The sequence below is a fragment of the Lygodium microphyllum genome, chromosome 2, assembly GCF_053477565.2.
Source record: "Lygodium microphyllum isolate KBCC chromosome 2, Lygodium_microphyllum_v1.1.10, whole genome shotgun sequence".
In the NCBI taxonomy this organism is placed as follows: Eukaryota; Viridiplantae; Streptophyta; class Polypodiopsida; order Schizaeales; family Lygodiaceae; genus Lygodium; species Lygodium microphyllum.
Genome location: NC_141136.1, coordinates 140,936,511 through 140,959,145, shown reverse-complemented (window position 1 = coordinate 140,959,145; position 22,635 = coordinate 140,936,511). Strand labels below are relative to the sequence as shown.

The 22,635-nt window shown below is 40.3% G+C and overlaps 1 protein-coding gene across 2 annotated transcripts in view; it reads left to right on the top strand.

The window, feature by feature from the left end:
* Nucleotides 1–7,345: 7,345 nt before the first annotated feature.
* The window catches only part of LOC148040403 (uncharacterized), a 56,502-nt gene continuing 41,212 nt past the window's right edge, over nt 7,346–22,635 (top strand). The window contains exons 1-2 of one of the 2 annotated variants that reach the window (XM_087699339.1): nt 7,346–7,813; nt 18,507–18,572. In XM_087699339.1, coding sequence (XP_087555465.1) covers nt 7,670–7,813; nt 18,507–18,572 — 210 coding nt within the window. In that variant the 5' untranslated portion in view covers nt 7,346–7,669. The remainder of the gene's footprint in view (nt 7,814–18,506; nt 18,573–22,635) is intronic. The other variant, XM_087699347.1, reaches the window with a different exon arrangement.

Here is a 22,635-nt window from a genome sequence, read left to right as displayed (position 1 = left end):
CGACCTATCTCCTAGTTGCAATTGCATGAGCACCTCACATTGCATAATAAGGTAGTTACACCCCAAGGAGTGCATAGAAATTGCAAGTACATTGAAGACAATAAAGATCATCCAACAACATTGGTGACCATGCATCCTCCAATCTTCTGATCCTTCACCTCTTCTACAATGACCACACAACTATGAAATCATATGCATCTTCGAGCCATCACCTACTGGAGTAATGAAAACAACCCCCACCTCTTTATAAAGAATAATCACCACTCCTCTAACATGACCACTACACTATGGTGATCCCCAACATGAAGGATCTACCCTTAATATGGGTTAAAAGGAACACATACTTGTCTAGGAGGGGATAACATTAACCACATTTTTTGAAGAACAGCATCGTTTAGCTTCATTTGGTTTTTTTGGGAACACTTGTATTTTTCTAAAGGACATTCTATTTGAAATTGTATTAAAATGAGAGTTGAGTAGCTCATTCCTATGCAAATTGTATATATCTTCATGGAATCTCAAGGTTAAAGCAAAGTACTCTATATAAATTTTCATCTTAGGTTAGCTCTAGCCCTTAGGGAAAGCATGTAAGTAGAGGAGGATCACTTATGAGGTCATAAAGTGAGCAAGATGCCCAAGAGGGGCGAAAACCGTAAAGACTTTGTACATAAGTGATGAAAATGAATAGCACAAGATATTCATGTGCCTGCAAACTTGAGTATCCCATTCTTGCTTCTCTTTTGCATGTTTGTGAGAGGGTGAAGGAGAGGGAAAGAATGAGGGTGAGAGGGAGAGGGAGTGAGGGACTTGAGAGATGAAGCTCCATCTATTCTTCTTTTTTCTTCTCCACACCTTGTTGGAGGGTGTGACATATTGAGTGAGAGAGAGTAAGGGATACGAGGGAATCTCTTCTTATTCATCTTATCCCCTTGTTCTCCATATTCTCCTCTCTAGATCGCACATAAAATTAGTGGCAAGTTTGTGGACAACTCTAAGAGCTACATGTGGATTGTGGAGTATACAATGACCCTTGGAGCAATACTAAAATGAAGAGGTAAGATGTTGCTTGCTACAACTCGATATCAATTTACATTTATATTTTTCTAGATAGGAAGGGTAGGTATCTCTGATTGATTTAGAGTAGAGATTGAGTAGAAGTTATGTGAGAGGTAGCTGCTAATGCACATGGTTTGAAGCTCTTGAAGGAATAAGAGTTTGTTCTTAAGTCCCACATATTGCACACATGAGGCACTACAATTTTGCATAGTGATAGTTAGAGTATCATCTAATTGGCATGGAATTGTGTCTTTTGTTCAAAAATTAAGCACATTGAGGTGAAGTATTGCTTTAATCAGGAAGTGCTCAAGGAAAAGTGGATTTAGTTTGCCAAGATTCACAAAGATGACAATCGTGTAGATCTACTTATGAAGAGCTTATTCTCCAAATACTTTTCATACTACAAAGTATGGATTGCCATTGTATAGTATCTTCATTGTTTATCCTCCCTTAAAAGCATATTTTCTTTAAGTGGGATGTTATTTGGGTAAAGACCAATGGACAAAGGCTAGGTGGTCACCCATTATAAATGTACACATTGTACATTTGTATAATAGAGAATAAGGCTAACTTATACCCATAAAAACTATTAGTCCTCTCTCTCTCTCTCTCTCTCTCTCTCTCTCTCTCTCTCTCTCTCTCTCTCTCTCTCTCTCTCTCTCTCTCTCTCTCTCTCTCTCTCTCTCTCTCTCTCTCTCTCTCTCTCTCTCTCTCTCTCTCTCTCTCTCTCTCGGCTCCTAATCCTATCATATTCTTCAAGTTGATGTTGCTCCCTCTTCAATTTTGTAAGCCACCACTACTCCAAGCCAAGAGAAGTAGAGAAAATGGAGGAGGAGGAGGAGGAGGAGGAGGAGGTGGTGGTGGTGGTGGTGGTGGAGAAAGGCTCTCTTCCTTACTCTCAGGCTATGGAGATTGGAAGTTGTATGGAAGAGATGATAGAGAAGTAGAAGTTCAAAAGTTACATACACAAGGTCATTGTGGTTTATGTCAATGACATGTTGCTCATTGGCCCTAACAAGATACATATTGCTAATTTTAAGGCTAAGTTGAATTCAACTTTTGTCATGTCAAATTTGGGCCTATTTTATCATTACTTGTGAGTTTATTCCATGCAATGTGATGGAGGTATTGCTTTGTGTCAAAGGAAGTAGATTTAGATATTATTACTCAGATTTGGCCTTGAGGACAACAAGCCTAATGTTACTCCTATGCAAACATATTTGAAGTCTTTATCTATGTGGTTTGTTGGATGCTTAATTTATATATGCATTATGAGGCCTAACATTAAGTTTGTAGTCTCGTAGATGAGAAAGTTTATGCATATACCAAGCACTAAGCATACCAAGCAATGAAGTGTATCTTTTGCTGCTTGAGTGGTACTTCACACCTTGGGTTATTTTATCATAAGGGGGATCATTACCATTGGATTTACATGCTTTCTTGGATTGGTTGTTACAACACTCATGTGTCCATTAGTGATTTCAACTTCATGCTTACAACTCATGTATATCATGGTTGAGCAAGAAGTATCCCACTATGGCCACTTGTAGTTGTGAAGTTGAGTACAAGGCAACTTTCACAATTGTGGTTGAGTGTGTTTGGCTTGGATGTCTTTTGGCTAATTTGGGTATTTGGCCAATCATTTGCCACCATCTTCACCAATAGGCAAAGCGCATAAGCAATTGCATGGAATCCAATGTTCCATGCTCATACCAAGCACATTGAAGTGCATTATCATTATGTCAAGGGGAACTCGTACTCGAGCAAGGTCACCCAATTGGACCTATAAGCAACTGATTGAGTAAGAAGATCATTCTTGTACATTGTGTCATTATCTCTCCTTCTCATAATCTTAATCTTCATCATCATTGTGAGATCTTGCCTTACTCACTTCATATTGTATCAATGTATTAGTTCCAAGCTCTAGTCCAAAGGTACATTTTAATTTTGAGGGAAGAGTTCTTTTACAATAGCCAATCTTATGCACTACAGCTTAAGAATGGTTGATATTGGAGGGCTTGAGGAGTATATAAGAGGTAGAACTAGCTCAAATACCTAATTAAAGACTTCTTCCTCAACATCAACTATAGGTCTTTCACACATCAGACCTAGAAAACTATACTACTAGATGGTGACATCATTGAGTATTTCCTTTTAGGCATAAAAACTTGTTTAGAGCAGCAATCCTCTCAGTTCAAGGCTTTATTCTAATAGCTAGCTTAGGGAAGTGTCCTAATAAGATATCTCCAACTCAAAGGGCTTCTAGAAATGTCATGTTTGCTTATCAAACCATCTTCTCAAACCAATGTTTTGTAGCAACCAAAGAGCCATGAGCATTTAAGCTCACTTTACACTGCATAACTCATTCTCTTTACACTTAAGGTCAAGTTTGGAGCTCTTATAGTCTCATTTAAGAGTGATTAGAGCACATTTTGCAACCACATTGCAAGCTTCTTTATTGGGCGACTTCATAGGCATTCCAATCAAGCAATCAATAAGCTTGAAGAATGGTGTTTTTTAAGCATCAAGTGTGTATTTTTAAAATTGTATTCATCAAATTTTAGACCTTATTAGTGTTTTTAAACACTTGAGAGGTGATTTTCATTGGCATGATAAGGCAAGGCATATCTACAAGCATTAATGTAAAAGCCAACACATACTACTTCTATTCTTTCATTCTTCAACTTCATCGTAAAAGCATACATATGATTATAAGCATGCAACTCAGCCTTTTGAACCTTGTAGACTAAGATTGCAAGTATCTTAAATCAATGTTTCTTCAATCCTTGTTTTGTATCCCACTTTTCAACACTCATTGCGCGTTACTTCCATTAAGAAATAGACACTACCTTTGCCTAAGTGCAAATAGGAAGACCTTCCTCATCTATTGCAAAGAATGAGTTTGGATCCCAAATTAGAAAGTTTAACAAAGAAATCTTTTATACTTGGGGGATTATAACTAAAATGAAATAATGGAGAAAGGTTACTAGCCCTTTGTCAAAGACACCAAGGCCGTTAATACTTCTAATAATGAAGATGTTTAGGATGATAAGAGGACTCAATACATTATAATGTTGCATTTGAATGAGTTTGTTGTTCATCTTGTGGATCAACTCCCCGCTACTAGAGCTAAGCTGAACGAGATGGAAAAGTTATATGGAGTAAAGCGAAAATTTTCCAATATCTTAGTTAGAATAGAGTTTTTTAGCTTGGAATATAAGCAAGGAGAGACATTGCAGAAAGTCATCTCCCACATGAAGGGGTTAATGGTAGAGTTAACATCAACAAAAGCTCCAATAAGTGATGTACATTCAATTAAAGTCTATCAATAAGGTTTATTCCACCCTTGTAAGCTGTAACCACCCTAAACAATGTTATCTAGACTTATAATTGAAGGTGTTACTTAGCCTACTTAGATGAAGAGGAGACATAAGCAACCCTAAAGAAACATCTACATCAACACTCATGGAGCAAGCCGGCTGGTCCAATCATCAAGATGTTCCTTCTATCATAAAAGAGGATAAATGATGAATAAATATTGGAAAGCATACCCTAATAAGATGACTGCAAAGAGTTCGGATAGATTATTTGTAAGTGTCCAAATTCTACAAAAAACAAAGTAGTCAACTTTGTTCAAGCATCTAACTTTATTAAAGAGGCATACAAATCCACACCTCCAAAATCATCCTTGTAAGCCTATGTTAAAAATGCGTTCCACCTTGTATCAAGGAGGGAACTTCAACCATGTAAATCCAATACCATACCCATGGCATTCAGGGGGCAGGTGTTTAGATAGTTGGCATATGAAGAGGGATGATATAATATTCCTACTTGAGCAAGGACACTCGATTGTACCTATGAGAAACTAAATAAGCAAGAAGATCATTATTGTACATCATGTCATTTTGTGTGTGTATGTGTTAGTGTGTGTCATACTATCATTTCTCATCACCATTGTGAGCTCTTGCCTTCCTTGTTTTAGATCTCATCATTTTGTCATAAAATGCTAGCTTATTATGGCTAAGAGCATGATCCATTGAGAATATCATGATAATAATGGCATCATGGATTTTCCTTCCTTGAACAAACATGTGTTGTTGAGGGTGAACTATCCTTCTAATCAAGTATCTTATCTTGTGGAAAAGGAGATTACTATAACTACAACCTTAAAATGCCACTTTCAACATTGCTAGTGTGTCATTCCTAAGTATATTTCTTTCATTATCTTTAATCATAGAGATGCAACCCCTCTCTTATTGGTATTCAATGAGTTGAAGAAATAGCTAATGGGAGCATCTCCTACCAAGCACCATTTGCATTTCAGCTACACTTTTGTAGCTTCAAATTGATAGCTCTATTGATCCTCGATGAAAAGGTAAATTCATTTGAGGAGTTGATGCAAAACCAAGTCACTGGGACTAACATTGAGATACAATAGCAAAGCATCGTAACATCTTTGACTACGATGCTCCATCCCCATTTGTTCTCTAGCCTTACACTTGCCATGATTTTTTGTAGCCTCTAATATAGAACTCATAGATCTAATTCAAGTTTCCACTACCATTACAACCATTATGAGCCTTAACCCAAACTTCTTTAAGTGCTGTAAGAATCCCCGAAGTAGGTGTTGAAGTAGAATGACAAAGCACCTTCATTAGCATCATTCTCTAAGCATAGCCTTAAAGTACATAATATGCACCAATTTGAGATTATGCACCAAACCCCACAATCTAAGTAGATTCAATTGAGCCTTGATACTCTCCATGTATCTCATGTATAGCTATTGTGCCAAGAGAATGGAGGCTTTTTGCCACGATTGAACACAAATGCACAGTTTCCATTATTTAGGTCTTGCCGAATCTCCCTCACCTCCCCTCTCTCTTTCTCTCTCACTTGCTTACTCGTATCAATGAGATCAGCACCATGAAGTGTCGTATTCTTGACACAAGTAGGATTGCGTTATCATCTCCCAACAACATTCTAAATTTGACCATAGGTTTGGTCTTTTTATAGAACAATTTGGTCCATAGACCAAGAGGAAATCTACCCTCAATGTTTGAAAGACCAATCCAAGATTCATCCAAATGCCTATAAACGAAGCAACATAAAGATAAAGGATGGAGAAGAAGAAGCATATGAGTGGTGACAAAAGCTTTGGTAGATATGCTCATGTAGTTAGGAAGATGAGAGGCTTAGGTTATATAATTAAGGAAATTAACATGATGTCACCTTGTTTCTTTAGGAACATATAAGTTCTGACGATTATGAGTCTCAAGTCTTCCAAAAGTTTGAATTGGTGTTCAATTGTGAGAAGCCTTTCTTCTTAACATCAACTTGAAGTCATGGTTGACTAACAACCCTTGAAGATCATACACATTTTGCCCCTCAATACAATAATGCTAGCCAACTTGTATGCACCAATCACCAAAGAAAAAGTAATAAGATTGCTCAATGTCCAAGCATATTCTTGAGAAGCAAACCTTCTATTATTAGGTCTACCTAGGTCATGGCCCATGAGCCATTCCAATAGCACAAACAAAAAGTCTAGAGATCACATTGACATTTTGACAATAAACCTTTATCCTCATGCTCGACAAAATAGCTTGAACTTTGAACACTTTATGAGGAACAATGTACCTTAAGAGTAGCTCAAAATATAGATACCACGAACATCTTATATCATGCATGCCAAACTTCCATGATAAGGTGCAATTTTGTTAATTAAGTGTGTGGCTGACCATAGTGGTAAGAATCTGGTTACAACCTCAAACAAAGCAAGAGCCAAGCAAGCAAAATTGGATAGTTACCCATTTGTTAAAGGCTCAAACACAATCTTGACACATATTGGATTTTGAAATTTCTAAACTAGATATTCTTTCAACCAAAAACAACAAGGATACCTTAGCTTGGAGCCAAGTGTGAGGTGTGAAGTTTGATATGGTGGCGAAACGCTTGAAATTAACTACCTCGACACTTTTACCCAAAGCTACGATGATCAAGAAAGTCCTTCATCATGGGATGACTTAGAACAATTGGTTGGACAATGCTAACTTTTCCACCCTTTAACTATTCTGTCTTCCTTTTGCCTAGAACCATGATGCTTAAGAAAGTCCTCCACCATTGAGATGACTTGGAACAATTGGTTGGAGCATCCATGCCAACATTTTCACCCTATATACCTTTTCTATCTTCCTTGCCCCCCTCCCAAAACCCGCGAATCCTTTATTATATCTCTCTCTCTCTCACCTCAAAGAACTTTTGTGCTGGGTGCTGGAGAAAGTCCTCCGGTGGGATTAAGCATGCCAACTTTTCCACCCTCTCTATCTCCACCTCAAAGACCATCGAGAAGCATATGCTTGTGAATCATTAGACGTCGTGCAAGACACGCAATGATGATACGAGATTATGTCATATGATATTGTTTAGTGATATATATTAAGGAGGAGCAGCGCAGACGATTGATAATTTTTCAATTTTCATAATTGCCAACAATACAATTGACTCTCTCTCTCTCTCTGTGTCGCCCCCACCGACCCGCTCTCCCCTTGCGTTCGCTCGACAGGCCAGGACCATAAAAAAGATCTGCACCAGCAAACACAGGCTCTCTTACGAAATGAAGTCGCATTCTCTCTTCTCGTGCCTGCCCGGACCGCATTGCTTGCTTAACACTGGGGATAAGAGCCAGGCAATGCATGGTTTTATGGTGGAAGAGCCCCTTCCGCCCCCCCCTCCAGCTCTCGAAGTCTTTCCTTCAGATGTCAGTCTCTCTCTCTCTCTCTCTCTCTCTCTCTCTCTCTCTAACTATAGTTCTCTGTTTTTCCTACGCTCTTCATCTGGACATGCATTGCATTGTGGCGTAACTATATGGCTTTATCAGCTGGTCTTCTGGTAAATGTCTTGCATTTGATAATGTTCGAGTAGGCTTTGTAGGTGGTGAGGTAGAGCACAATTGCCATAGGTTGGGTTCACATTTTCCTTCTGGCATCAATGCTATTGGTTTGGATGAATGGTCACCACTTGGCAATTTTGTGGGATAACAATGGAGAAGCATATCTTTGGCAATCAAATAAGAAAGTAGTCTTTCAAAGCTCATAAAATCTAGAGGGAGTTGACAATACAGGATGCTAGGATGTAGTTGCTCTATAACTGGTGTTGCATACATTCAGAAGCTTTGCCATAGTGGCAAGTGTAGCATAGGGACCTTTTTGAGCAGAGCCTTGCCTGCCGACAATGGAGAGGTAGATAGAGTAGGTGTAATAGCACACTTTTCAATGTGTTATAGATTGTTATTGGATGTCCTTATATAAATCTCAAGATGGTTTTGGCCCTTGGGAGCCTTTTATCAACAAGAACCTCAAATATGCTCATGTTAGGATCAGTTCTTAATGCTTTTCCCCTTAAAACTATTGGAGGTGGTGAGTGTTGATGCTTCTTGTTCACCTCTCAAAGAGGGTGTGGGCAAAAGAATAGATTAGTACTTGATGATGGCGACAATGTAAATAGTCATCCCTAAGCTCATTAGTACTAGCAAATACCCCCATATTTGATCCATGGTACATAGTGCAAGACTAGTTGCTTGACAACATCTCTAGTGTGTTGTGATGGTGTATGATAGAGTGCTGGATTTCTTTGAGGGTGTGATTAGTTAGGATGGGTTTTTAAAAGAGCATCGATTCATGGTGTGATTGCTCATTTTATGATAACCAAGGGAGATGCCATTAGTAATAAGCTACAAGAGAGTATTTCTCCCTCCAAAGATAAGCACCCTTTGGCCCCCTTTCTCTTATTCTTTTGAAGAGCAATTGGCCACTTTTTGAACGCGAGAAGGATTGGCCTTCAAGCCTTGGACTTTCATTACAGATTTCTCAACTATTGATTTGTTAAGAGTAGCACACGTTTTGTTTTACTTGGCCATGATGAGGCAAGTCAAGTGGCTACAAGAAATAGAAGCAACAAAAAGCTTTATTTTGAAGAGGAAGGGCATATCTCTTGACAGTGTCGTGTGCTATCTATTACAAAACTATTGAGGTCTACAGTTGTGGTAGAAAGCCATGTACCATTGTATATAGACTCTAGAGGATATATGTATTGATGCCACAATGAAGGGGCAATGGGAATTTTTTTTTAAATTGGCAAGCTTTGAGAAGGATTTAGATGCTTGGTGCAGAATTATGTGGATAGCAAATGCCAAAGAGTCTACCATCATGCACTTGTGTGATGTGATATTTTGTTGCTTACCATGGTGTCATAGAGTCCATGCAGTGGTGGATACATTTAGCAAGAAGACCTCTCTATTGCATAGAATAAAGATTTATGACCTCTGTATTGCATAGAATAAAGACTTATGTTTTGGATGCAAATTTCAAGGTTGAGTGAGTTCTTGTGGTAATTAGAGGATTCATCAAGGGAACTTCTGTAAAGAAATACTTGTTTACAAATAAAAAATATATAACAAAGCGCATGCTGATAAAAGAATTTAGTAGGGTTAGGGTAACTTTGAGACAATGAACATTGAAGATTCTATATCGCAGGGAACACACTATACTTGGTCAATACTAAGCGGCCAACTCTAGTGTCTCTAGGAGCAAGTAGAGAGTATGAGTTGGAGAGTGTGTTGTACTTTGATGGATCTTGAAATGCAACAAACAGCCTCCAATGTGTTTGGCATTAATGTGGAGAGTTTGGATGAGTGCGGGATGAAGCTGATGGACAGCTTAGACAGTGAACAGCAGGCTGAAATCAGTCGGGAAGAAGCATGTGACAGTTGCTGCACCAAAATGCAGCTGATCTGATTAGCAGCAAAAGTAGCCTATTTGATGTGGATAACAGGTAGGATAGAATTGACAGCAATGGAGGATGGTTTGGAAGGAGATGCTAGTTGAAGGATAACAACTTCAAATTGAGATATCTGATAAAAGTGGTGTAGATACTAGAGAACAGGTGCTGACCATCTACAAAACAAGATGGGGTTGAGTGTTGGGCAGTTGGTCTATGGATCTTCCCAAATTAGGGTTTGGGTTATGGGACATAAACACTCTTTATAAACACTTCTTTTTTAATCAAAGTTTGGAAATTTGAGTTTTGGGGCTATAAGAAAGAGCTAATCAGTTTATAATTCATTTTTAAAACTCAACACCCCCTCTTAGACACAAAATTGGAACTAGGAAGGTATTATCAAGATAACTCAAGTCTGTAACCATCCTAAGGCATCCCACACGAAAGCATCCAAGGCATCAAGGGTGATGGTTATCTTACCAAGGGAGCCCAAAGCCCCAAGCATCACCCCAAAGAGGCCAAGGCATCAGACAAAAGGTGCTCATCGGTTGTTCAATGGCCTACCAAGACTTGCAAAGGTAGATGGTGTTGAGCTAAAATATGCATTACTTGGTGATTAGCCTTTTAAACAGCCCCAAAACACACTAAAAATGCTCTTTTAGAGTAAAATCCTAAAACAGGGAGTGGTTCGAGAGAGTTTAGTTGAAACCCTAAAACAGGGAGTGGATCGAGAGAGTTTAGTGGAAACCTTAATTTTTGGGGCGCCCTTCCACATCTATAAATAGACAGGCTGTCCCCATTCAGCCATCATCCTTGTTTGCAGGTTACACCAACCCACACACCCTTTGCTGCTGTTGGCGCCCAGTTTCCAGCCTGCAGCCCGCCTCCATCTGCTGTCCAGCTATCATCGACTGTAGCCACATTATCTTCAGCCTGTCCATTGTTGTAAGCGATAGCTCTCAGCTCTGCTGGCGACTGCTTTAGATTGTCCTAGACTACTATTCAGCTTGTTGCAGGGCAACGTATGATTCAACCCCAAGGTCTGAACCATACTCCAATTATACTTTCATACTCCTTTGCATATGATGTATAATTGCCGTATGAAAAAGCTATGGTTTCAGTAGTAGTCGTTGAAGATTGGATAGCTAGTGAAAGAGGGCTGATGGCCGAAACTTGCAAGACAAGGATGGGCTGAATGGTGGGCAACTTGTCTATTTATAGATAGAAGGATCCTCCCAAATTAGGGTTTTGCATGTGGGACATAGAAACTCTCTAGAACCACTCCAAGTTTGATGATACTTTTGGTAGTTTACATGTTTTGGGAGTATTTTAAAGAGCTAATTAGTATGGAATGAATTTTTAGCTCAACACTCCACAAAACTGGAACTAGAAAAGGGACTGTAAGAAAAGCTCAAGCCCATTGTTACCCCAAGGGGTCCCACCCCAAAGTATTGAGGGCATAAAAAAAAGGGTGCACGTTGGCTACTCAGTGGCCTACCAAGACTATTGATGTGATAGTTATCTTACCAAGGGAGTCCAAGTGATCACCCCAAAGCGGCCAAAGCACGAACAAAGGTTGCTTGTAGATTGCCCAATGGCCTATTAGGACTTGCAAAGGCAGATGGAACCACATTGAATCCCTTTTTTTTTCGGTTTTGTTTTGGGAGAATGGATATAGTTTGCAGCCTCTTAACGAACTGTCCTTGTGGGGAGAATGAAAAGGGATGGTTAGATCCAATACATTGCAAAATGACAAACTAATATGACCACTCCAGTGTGTCGATGACAAGGATGATGAAGGATGGTGAGGTGGTAAAGAATTACGGGTGGAGACAGCTCAGGCTTTGCCTAGGTGTGTTTTGCACAATGAGATGCATAAAGTAGTGCGCTACATGATGAGAATGCGCATGCAACAAGTGCCACTTGGATAGTGTTCCTCGTGGGAAAATTGCTCACTTGTCCAAGCGCCCTAGCACAAAGTGTTAGCATATTAGTTAGCTCAGGGCGAGTAGTCAGGTCAGGGTGAGTTTGTGTTGCAGGGGCTGTGGCAGTATTTTTTTTGGCATTTTCTTGTTCCCTTTTTAAGGCTAGGGAGCATTTAATGCTGGCCGACTGCATTTGATGCTCTCCCCATTTTATGCCTATATATTGTTGGGGCTCCTCCTCCTCTTTCAGTACTTCAGTCATCATTTGTGGATTCTTTTGAGGAGAGAGGAGCCAGTGCTAGGGTGCCCACATAGCCAGTGACTCGCTATTGTATGCTGCTGTCTCTTGTTTGATATGGATTCCGTTTTCCGGGCATACATTTGAGTTCTCATCTGTATTTGTGTTTATTTTTTCTTGTCTTGTGTTTCAGCAGTTTATTTCAGCATGTTGTTTATGCTTCCATTGCTGCACTACTTTTGACATGGTATCAATTTTTTAGGTTTTGTGTTTCTACTGTGTTTTATTGCTGATTTTTGGATTGTTTTCACCCTTGCTGTTCAGGCGGCTGCTGCTCCATACAGGCGACTTGTTTGACCTGCGTTTTCTATAGATTTGTCATCGCCTGCTGTCCAACACCTCCTGCTGCTTGTGTTTTCATCATCAGGCTGCTGGCGATAGTTCCCTACACCTGTTTATGTAGTGTGCAGCCTGCGTTTTCTTGTTTTCAGTACTATTTTGGGCTGGGCAACTGGCAGAACATGCCGTTTTTGCTGTTTCTGGCAGATTTGAACTGATTTTTGACTTTGTGCAGGAGATTTTGGCTTCTTTTGATCAGCTTTTGGGTTATACTGTATGTGAACTCTTGTTTTTTGCAGTTTGTGCTCGTGGTTTGGCTGTGTTCCCTCTCCCAATCCTTTCTTTTCTCTACTTCTTTTCTAAATCCTTTCTAGATGGCTCCTCCATGCACATCCACTAATGACAAGCTCCATGGACTTGATTATTACACGTGGAGTGTAGTGATGAAAGCTTGGCTTATTCAAAAGCGGTTATGGTATGTGGTTAACGGAGCTGTGGCACGTCCTTGACAACCTTCTCTAGTTCCATTTGATTTTGATGAAGACAACCATGAGGAGGCAGTGCTTACATGGGATTCAGATGATGCCCGTGCTTATTCAGTATTACTTCGATGTATTTCCAAAGAAGTCCTACTAGCGGTCACCTCCTGTACGATGACTTCAGATGTATGGTTGAAGTTACAGTTGATGTACGAGGCTCCTTTCACCATGCGGGCCGTTACTCTCTATGGACAACTCTAGCAACTGAAGTTTGAATCCAAAGATACGATTCAATCCTTCCTACTTCGTGTTACCCAACTCCAGGACCAGCTTCGCACCATGCAGTTTGCCCTATCAAAGGCACATCTTGTTGGTACGGTACTCTACAAGCTCCCTCCGGAGTTTGATGGAGTGGCGAATGCTTTACGGGTGTAGACATCTACGACTTCTATCAGTTTTCTTCACATGTCCTCCATGCTACTTGAGCATGAGGCTACTTTGCGACTACAGGGGAGGCTTCCGTCACATTATGGAGGTTCAGGTAAGACTCTTGCAGCTTCAGAGAGGGGTTCAAAGATGAAGAAGTCAAAGGCCCAGTGTTATCACTGTGGCAAGAAAGGTCATTTAAGGAAGGACTGAAAAGAGTTAGCGGCTTCCAGGAAGAAAAAGGAGCAGAAGATGAAGCGGGATGTGGATCCCCCCGACGAGTCATCATCTCTAGTCAGCTCAGGGTGAGTCTGTGCTGCAAGGGTTTTGGCAGTATTTTTTCTGGCATTTTTTGGTGTCCTTTTAGGGCTAGGGAGCATTTAATGCTGGCCAACCAGCATTAAATGCTAGCCGACTACATTTGATGCTCCCCCCATTTTATGCTTGTATATTGATGGGGCTCCTCCTTCTCTTTCAGTGCTTTAGCCATCATTTGTGGATTCTTTTGAGGAGAGAGGAGCCGGTGCCAGGGTGTCCACACAGCCAGTGACTCACTATTGTATGCTGCTGTCTCGTGTTTGATATGGATTCCGTTTACTGGGCATACATCTGAGTTCTCATTTGCATGTGTTTATTTTTTCTTATCTTGTGTTTCAGCAGTTTATTTCAGTATGTTGTTTATGCTTTCATTGCTGCACCACTTATGACACAAAGATGATGAAATCATGCAATGCAAAGGAGAGGTACAACAAGGAAGGGAGGCCAATGTCGAAGACAAGTGCTGGATCCTATTGAATACCAATAAAGGGTAGAAACCCCCTCTCAAACATGTCTCCAGCCTAGGAAGGACGAGTGTGTAGGTACGAGTGAATGTAGCGGAAGATTGAAGAAGGAAAGACTAAGAATGTGGTCACCATTGCATAGGTCCATTGGTAGGTCGCTCCAAATTTAATGCTTGACAAGGTGAAGTGGTCCTAGATGGAGGTGTAGAGGATGACCTAAGAATGGATGCAAAGAGTGCAATGGGTGAGGAGCTAGTAGACCAATCAGCAAGTGTTCAGGAGTATTGAAAGATATAGGCTGTTGAGCCTGCCCTCATGCCACATGTCTAGCGACCACTCTCTCCATTAATCAAATAGACGCAACAAGAGCATGGCCATCAATAAATGAAGCATGAAAAGAAATCCCAACTTGTATCCTAGTAGGCAAAGGAGTAGCCATTTTACTATCTTTGATAGTTTGTAAAGCCCTTTTGGGCAAGTGTTTTGACTCATCAATGGTTACTCTCTCTTCAAGCCTCATTCAAATCCATTTTGTCAACAAATTAATTGGTGGGCAATATCTTTAGTTGCACATGAGATTATGTAGATGGCAAAGAGCCATGATCTCCATTAAGTTGTTGTGTACCAAAGAGGTTGGAGAGTACCAAAGTTTTCTTTCATAGATACATGTTTTTGTTGTTTGCGTAAGAGAGGTATGGACTACATTTTTAGGTCACATCTTTGCTAATAATCATTTTATGTGTAGCAAGATTATATAGTTTAGTACCCTTTCCTTTCATATCTATACCCATAAAAATTGCATTTTCAAGGCCTTGTCATCCAACTTTGCGTGTTGTTTTTCAAGCACAAGAGCATAAGCCAAGCATCCAAAAACACACAAATTCGTGACATAAGGGTCCTTGCCATACCAAGCTTGATAAGGTGTAATTGTTTGCAAACCCTTGGTTGGGGACACTTGTTCACTATATAGTTATCACATAAAATAGATTCCAACCAAAAACTAAACCTAAGTTTGTGCTTTTACCATGAGTCATGACTCACTCCATTTCACAGTGGAATGTAAGGCTCTATACATTGATGCTTGAGCCTTGGTGTCTTTTTCTAATTGCATGATACCCTTTGGACATATACTCTCCCTTGTGTTTTGTACATGATGTACCAATTGTACAATGTGTCTCATTCTTAGCCATAGATAAGAACTCTTTAAAGAACAGAAATACCTTTGACTTCAGCTTCAAGGGGTAGATCTATATAAATTTGCTGTAGTCATCAATGAATGCGACAAAATACAAATAGCCACCAATTGAAGATGTCCTCATAGGACCACAAACATCACTATGTATCACTTGTAACTTCTTAGTTGGCTTAATAGAACCATCCTCAAGAAATCCAACACTCTACATTGTGCCAAGAATACAATTCCCACATATATGTCCTACATAGTCCCACATATATGTCTTGTAGGAGTTTGTAGATGTGGTAAATTAGACATAATGTCTTGCCCAACATGGCCCTACAGGGAATCATAATTCAAGTGTGCAAAACATGCATACCACAACTTAGCATTGTTTGCAAAACTAACAGTGACAACATACACATCATATGCAAATGTCCCATTGACATCCATCCTATAAAGTTCATGATATGAAGTCCTCGATGCAACGGATATCACCAGCATTGTGATTGTAAACTGTACATTTGTCATCCGCAAGTATATGTTTTGAACCAACTCTTGCGATTGCAGATATTGACAACATTTTCTTTTTTGTGCTAGGTATATGACACTGACAAGAGGGTAAGTATGTTATCATTAGTTGTTGTAAGCTACACTTCACCAACACCTTTAACTTGGCACATTGAATAGAGCCTTTTTGCAGAGGCATTTTCAAAGAGCAAAACAACATCTTAGGAGGAGTAATATAATAGCTTGTTAGCACCACTATTAAAATACCAAACATCAGAATCAAAAACTGGCTTACATGTTCATGCGTTAAAAGGATCATAATTGCAATGTGTGGTAAATGCATAATCCTCTTGAACATAATGTTTATGATCCTTTTTCTTAGGTTCAAAATCTAATACATTAGCAACATTCAAACTCTGCTTTCTCTTCTTTTTCTCCTTGGCTTGCAACTTTTGACCATCCTCAATATCGTGATCTTCATGCTTGCCATAATGATAGAAAAGCTTCTTCTTATCATCATTGTGGTCATTAGTTTTCCTAGAACATTGTCACAATCAAATTTAGGCTTTGAGCTACTAGCAAAAGAGACCTTTACCTTGCCTTTATGATGACCTGCAACAAATGCCCAATCAATTGTACGAAACTGAGAATGATTCTTTCTAGACTGTTCTCTCAACAATAGTAATTCAAGCCAACTCATAAGGCATTGAGGTTTCCATTTATCATGAGCTGAAGTTAAAATGCAAAACTTTGGCAGGAGGCTGTTAAGGTATTCAAAACATTGTTTGCTAGGGTGTTACCTGGCATGATTTCATTAACTGCAACAAGCTGCTATTTGAGATCCTTGACTTTGTGAGATATGCATTGATGGAGTCACCCTTATCCATATGCCTAGCACTCGATTGTTTACATAGGTAGGCAACATGTGTCTCATTACACATTTGATAGAGCTTGGCAAATGCATCTCGAGCTTGCTTGGCAATTTATTTGAGTGAATACAAGGGATGGTTATTATTTTGACAAATAGAGCTACTAATGCATGAGCTCATGCATTCTTTACATCCCATCTATATTGTTATTTAGTAGGTTGCACATTTGGCACTCAGTACTAGGACTTACCTCATTCTTCATTGTGCCTTCAGAGGTAGTAACAACAATAGGAGACTCGGGCTGCTTCTCAAGACCTAAGTTGATCGAAACACTAAAATTAATGCATGAATTAACACAAAATTATGGTGCATTAATACCTAGTTTTACCCCTTTAAAACAGTCCAAAAAAGCTTAATTTATGAAAAGATGCATTATTATTTTTCAGTAGTATAATGCTCAAAACCCCCTATCGAAGGACACATTGTGGGCATCCTGTCTTATCCTCACTATCCCCTTGATTATCCATCATCATTTATACTAGTCAATTAGCCATCGCCTTGCTCCTCTGTTGCCCATACCCTGTCCAGGAGCATTGCTCAGCTTTAGGAGGTGATGCCCCATTGCCGTTCATCATTTGGAGGCTGCCACCCAACTCGGAGGACATCACTGGCACTCGGAGACCTGCATATTGAGCCCATTTCTCAAAAGAAGTTTTTATGGGATCCTTTTCCGTGCATAGAGATTGGAGGGAACGCCAAAGGCGAAGGCACTGGGGTGCCAGCCTGTCACCATCATTTAGGGGATGCCACTTGCTGTTTGCTGTCAACACCACCTATTACAGCCCACAGTTCACCCTATGCATGCCTACATTTTCAGCATCTTGTGGACAGCCAGTCGATGCCATCACATTGCCATCTTCTGTTGCCTGCTTGGCTGTTGTTTTCCAGCCAGCACACTGTGTTTTGCTGGCTGGATTCATTACCAACATCCTGCTGGTCAAAGGACATGTGTTTCAGCTCCCTCCACTACTGCTTATGTCATCATCAAATGGTCAGCCCCAGTGGATCGCTGCTGTTGTGATTTGGGATCTGTTACAAGTGCGACACACTCTTGGAGTGTTCCCAGTGTCTCCAACACCACTTTCGGCTCACCTCTGCTTTGAGGCCCCATTTATACCTCTATTTCTTTCCTTAGTTAAGAGACTTTTTGATGCTCAAAAGAGTATCTTAGAGGGTGAGATCAAGACATGACTGATACTAGCCAACGTCATTATATATTAGATTTAGACTTTAGTGCTCGAGGTGCTACATAGTTGCTGGCTCTACATCGGCTTCCATTTTTCTAGAGATGGTTCTTTGAATTTATATAGGGAGCCTGTAAGCAGCACCACACCTGAAGTATGTGTGTTTCAAACACAGCATGAAACACAGCTCAAGTGCTTGCTTAGTAGGCTGAAAACAGCTTACTATGAGCTGGAGGACAGCAGTTCGCTTTACAAAAAGAAACTTTGATAAGTGGAGCTGATATTTAACAAGTATTGCTTGCTAATTCAGTTCTATGGGCTAAATGTGGGACTTACCTAGTGTATAATATGAATAGCTTACAGAAGTTTAAACTTGTAAAATTTTAAGTTGTTAGAATAACACCCTAATTGTAAGAAAATTTCACCTGTATTTCTGGTATTTAATGGGTTTTTCAAGTTCCCCAACATTATTTGTGACATCTGGGATGAGTATGCAGGTTTGAGTAGTTCAATATCCAGTCCTTTCAATATACCCGAGAAAGTAAATGGATTCACTATCCAAATTTTATTTTTCAGAAGTTCTATGCTTTTTTTTAAAACATTTATCATATTTCCTCTAATTGTTTATTCCTCTCTTGTTTTTCAAGGTGGCCCTGATAGTATATTGCATGTTATTTTGGGTGGTGTAGGTTGTTAAGTCCAAGCCTTTTGCAACGGATTCTGTGAACCTGCCAAATGGTTTCGTTTTACTGAAGGTATTGTCACAATGTCATATCATAGCATCTTATGCTTTATTTGGCCTTTCCCTTGCAAAACTTTTTGGGGTCAATCTTATGTTTGAAATGGTTACTTTAACTTGTAAGATGGAAGGTATCTGAATGTTTTGCAGACTAGAAAGGAAAAGAGCATTGCTTATCACCAGCTCATCACATAGCATGATTATTAAGTCCTATGCAGAGTTATAGTGTAAGGCTGTTAAATCTGAAGTTTGCTGGTTCATATTCTATGGTCTGTTATAGGTAGTGCATGAGTTGGCATGCTGGAGGAGTAATGCTTGTTGACAATCTACTCTGTTAGTGTACAACGGTTTGATACATTATTCATGACCCTACAGGTTGAAGAGTAATCATATACCCTAGTGCTTTTAACAACTGGCTCTCAAAATGTTTCTCTTATAGATGAAACATTACAGCATGTGAAATTTCAGGATGCAATGCTGTCCTCACATCTATTGGCTAGTTTCAGTCTCTATAACCATAGCCCCCTAAGTATCTAGTAAGGATCAATAGTGAGCATATTTTTGACAGAGACAAGCAAAAATACCATAAGTCTGGCAATTGTTGTCATGCACAGCATCTAGGTGGGCTAATAGTTTATAATTTTCGCAATGCTCATCCCAGATGGTATGAACTCAACATTTCAACCACTCAGAATAGGTGGCCAGGTGATCAGAATCATTCCTACCTTATTGAAAGGTCAAAGAATGCTCCAACAAAGATCAGAAGTGCTGCAATTCAGCTCTAACAGCAGATGCATGCCTTTAGATGTCTTCAATAAGGTTTAAAACCTGTAGCTCTCGAAGCTTGTTCCCATGCGAAAGAAACTGGGTCATTACAAGGGCCACCAAAGAAATAGGAGGGGAATAGGACAGTCTCTGAGAAGACAAGGGAGAGAGGGGACGGGTGGAATGGCTGTCCAAGTCAAGGAGGGAGGCTTATATTGGAAAGGAAAGGGCATCTTGTCTTGTGAAGATGGGAAAATAGAGGGCCTTTGGTATGCCTCCTTTGAAGAATGCTTAAGAGGTAAAAGTATCCAATTGGTGCTGAGCATCTACTAAGGATCCTCTGAAGGAGGCAACTTTGCCAAGACCTAGTAGTATGAGATGGCAATAGGTGGAACAAGAAGGAACGCATGCTTTCGAAGTATATCTGGTAGAGCATTGTAGGACTGGTAGCATCCACGACCATGAGCTTGTCCAATCGGAGCTCCATGATAGGGCCCTCTCCAAGACTCAATACAGATTTCAGCCTTATTGTCCTGGCACCGATAGCAGTCCTTGTAATGATGGCCTCTCTAACCACAATGACTGCTTTAGGCTGGGGGTTCCCTTCTTGCCTCAGGAATCCTCATCCTCGTCGGAATGATTGTTGTTGCCATGACTGCCACCCTTCTTGCTGTATCCACAAATGTGGCCCCTCAAAAAAACAAGAGCTCAAGAAAGTTTTAAACTGCAATTTACATGATTTGAAACTAAGCATGTGGGCAATTTATATTGACCATTTATGGCAGATTTGAGTGCATGACCCAGACTTGACTAGCTGCTCTTCAAGCTGACATTAACAGGTGTTGTCTGTTCCAGCATACCTGACCTTTGAATAATCCCAAAGGGTGATGCAGTTTTATGTTTACTTGCAGTGGCAAACACCTTCTTAGTAAGAAGTGAAATAAGGACAGCCAAAGCTGCTTGTGCTGATGCAAGTTACTTCTGCATGGCCCCTGGATCTATTTTGTCGAGGATTGGAGTGTAACTTTGATGTATTCCCAATGAGAAAAGCACCTTGAGGATGGGCTTGATAGATCCCTTCCAATTCTCAATTATCACCAGCCATCTTGATGCTAGATACAAATGGGCATGCCATAATACCTCCAACGAGAATGCATCTAGAGGATGGGCTAATAGATCTCTTTTAAATCTCATAATTGTCACTGGTCAACTTGATGTTAGGTACGAATGGGCATGCCATGATGATGAACGATGAAAATCACAGCAGTGAAATGACGGAAAATTTAAAAATCACAAAGCACAGATGTGCCAACTGGAGCAAACACTAGTGGGCTGTTACCGAGACTAGAACCTACAAGACATGATGTTTTGGACTGTCGCATGTACCAAGAATGATGTTGTCACCTGCTAACAAGTGTTGCCAGCTGCAAAATGCACCTCTGATGATGATGTCTCAGATGAACACTGATGATTAATGGCAAAAAGCTGACATTTGGCTGCTCAAGATGATGATGACAGCAAGAGTTATGATGCCTGCTGAAAAAGCTGCTGCTTGGCTGCAAATTGCAGCCTCTTAGGAAAGATGTCACCTGCTGCTGCCAACACAAAACACAGCATTCCTTTGCCTTGGATTGCATATACATCATTGTGAAGGTGGTGGAGTGGTCCTCAATTGCATCAAAGATGCTGTACGAAGAGGGCAGATCTAAAAGTGGCTGAAATGCATAATTTCTTTAGAAAGGTTGAAGGTCCACTAGCAAAAATGTCTTCTTTTTGGGCTGCCACAATTGTAGAGAATATATTTTGTACATCTTGATGTACATGAGTCAATCCCTCATTTGAGACCTTTTGTGTTTGAAATTGAGTAGCAATGCTCATATAGCTCTCATAGACATTTTTGACAAGGATTTTGAGTATTTAAGGCACGTGGCACAAGTTCTACCTTGAATTGAAATATGCAGATGGGAATAATGATTTTCAGCAGGCATCATAACTCTTGCTGATTCACAGGCAAGATATTTTCCGAACAGGGCCTGGGGCTGGCTGGATAGCACTAAAATTCAGAAATTTAGATGGAAACTGGAGTGAAATGAGTACGAAAGGTGTCGGTGCTGCCAACACTAGACACACCTGTCCTTTGCCTTACATTGCACGTGCATCATGGTGAATGGTGGGCAGATTTTACACTCTATTCAAGGTTGTTCACACTTTTATCCTCAAGTGAGACATGTCCATCAACATAGTACTCTGGAATGAAAATTTCCAAATTTTAGTTAAATTAATTGATGTTTTCTAAACAACATGGAGAAGTGGAGAGCTTGTCAATGTTGGAAAAGGAACATGTGCTGAACTAATTGTTGAGCTAAGAAATGCATTCAATGCTGATTAGCCACTCAAACAGCTCCAAAACAAGCTTAATTTAATGAAAAAACGGGGAGTGGTTCGAGAGAGTTCAGTGAAACCCTAATTTGGGAGGGTCCATCCTCATCTATAAATAGATAGGCTTCCCCCATTCGGTCTTAATCCCCTTCTGCGCAGGTTTCTCACCTGTGAGTGCAGATTTCAGCCATCAGTCCACACACACGTGGCTATCCAGCCCTAGCTACTGCTGCCACACCTTCCTCTGCATCTAGTGCTCCTCCATCAGCATTGGCAACGGTTTTTTGACCCTCCTCTGCTTGCGTTTACAGCTGCTACACCTTGGCAACTGCATCTTCAGCTTGCGTTTGGTGTCCTATCTCCAAGCAACACGTGTTGGTACTCCTCCACATTAGAGGACAATTTCCCACATCAGGCGACAGCTGCCAGCTCGCTTCTACACCTCTCCTGCTTGCGTTTGGTGTTCCGGGTCCTCCTAACACTTGTGTTTGCTGCATCATCTTCATCTTACACTTCGATTGGTGGTCACAGGCTTGGGATCCGTCTCCGATGGATGTCACTCTCTGACACATTGCTTTGCCCTTGGGCACACTATATACTCTTACATTCATTTACAGCATTCATTCACTTCAGAGTTGTGTTCTTTCTCTCCCTTCTTCTGTTTGTGTTCGAGTTTCTATGTTTGAGTTTTGCTTTGTGTGTTTGTGTTTGTCTCATTGCGCTTCTGTCATGGTCATACATTTTGCGTTTCCCTCAGTGCAAACCCTAGCAATGCCTCCAAAGTCTTCTTGACATGCTATCAGAGTTGGTGCTCTTATAAAGAGTATCATGCAAATATTGTGGAGTGCTAGTCTTTGTACGAGGCACACAATACGACTCGTAAGTGAATCATAATGTCACAGACACCTTCTTCTCATGACCCCATGATGTCTTAT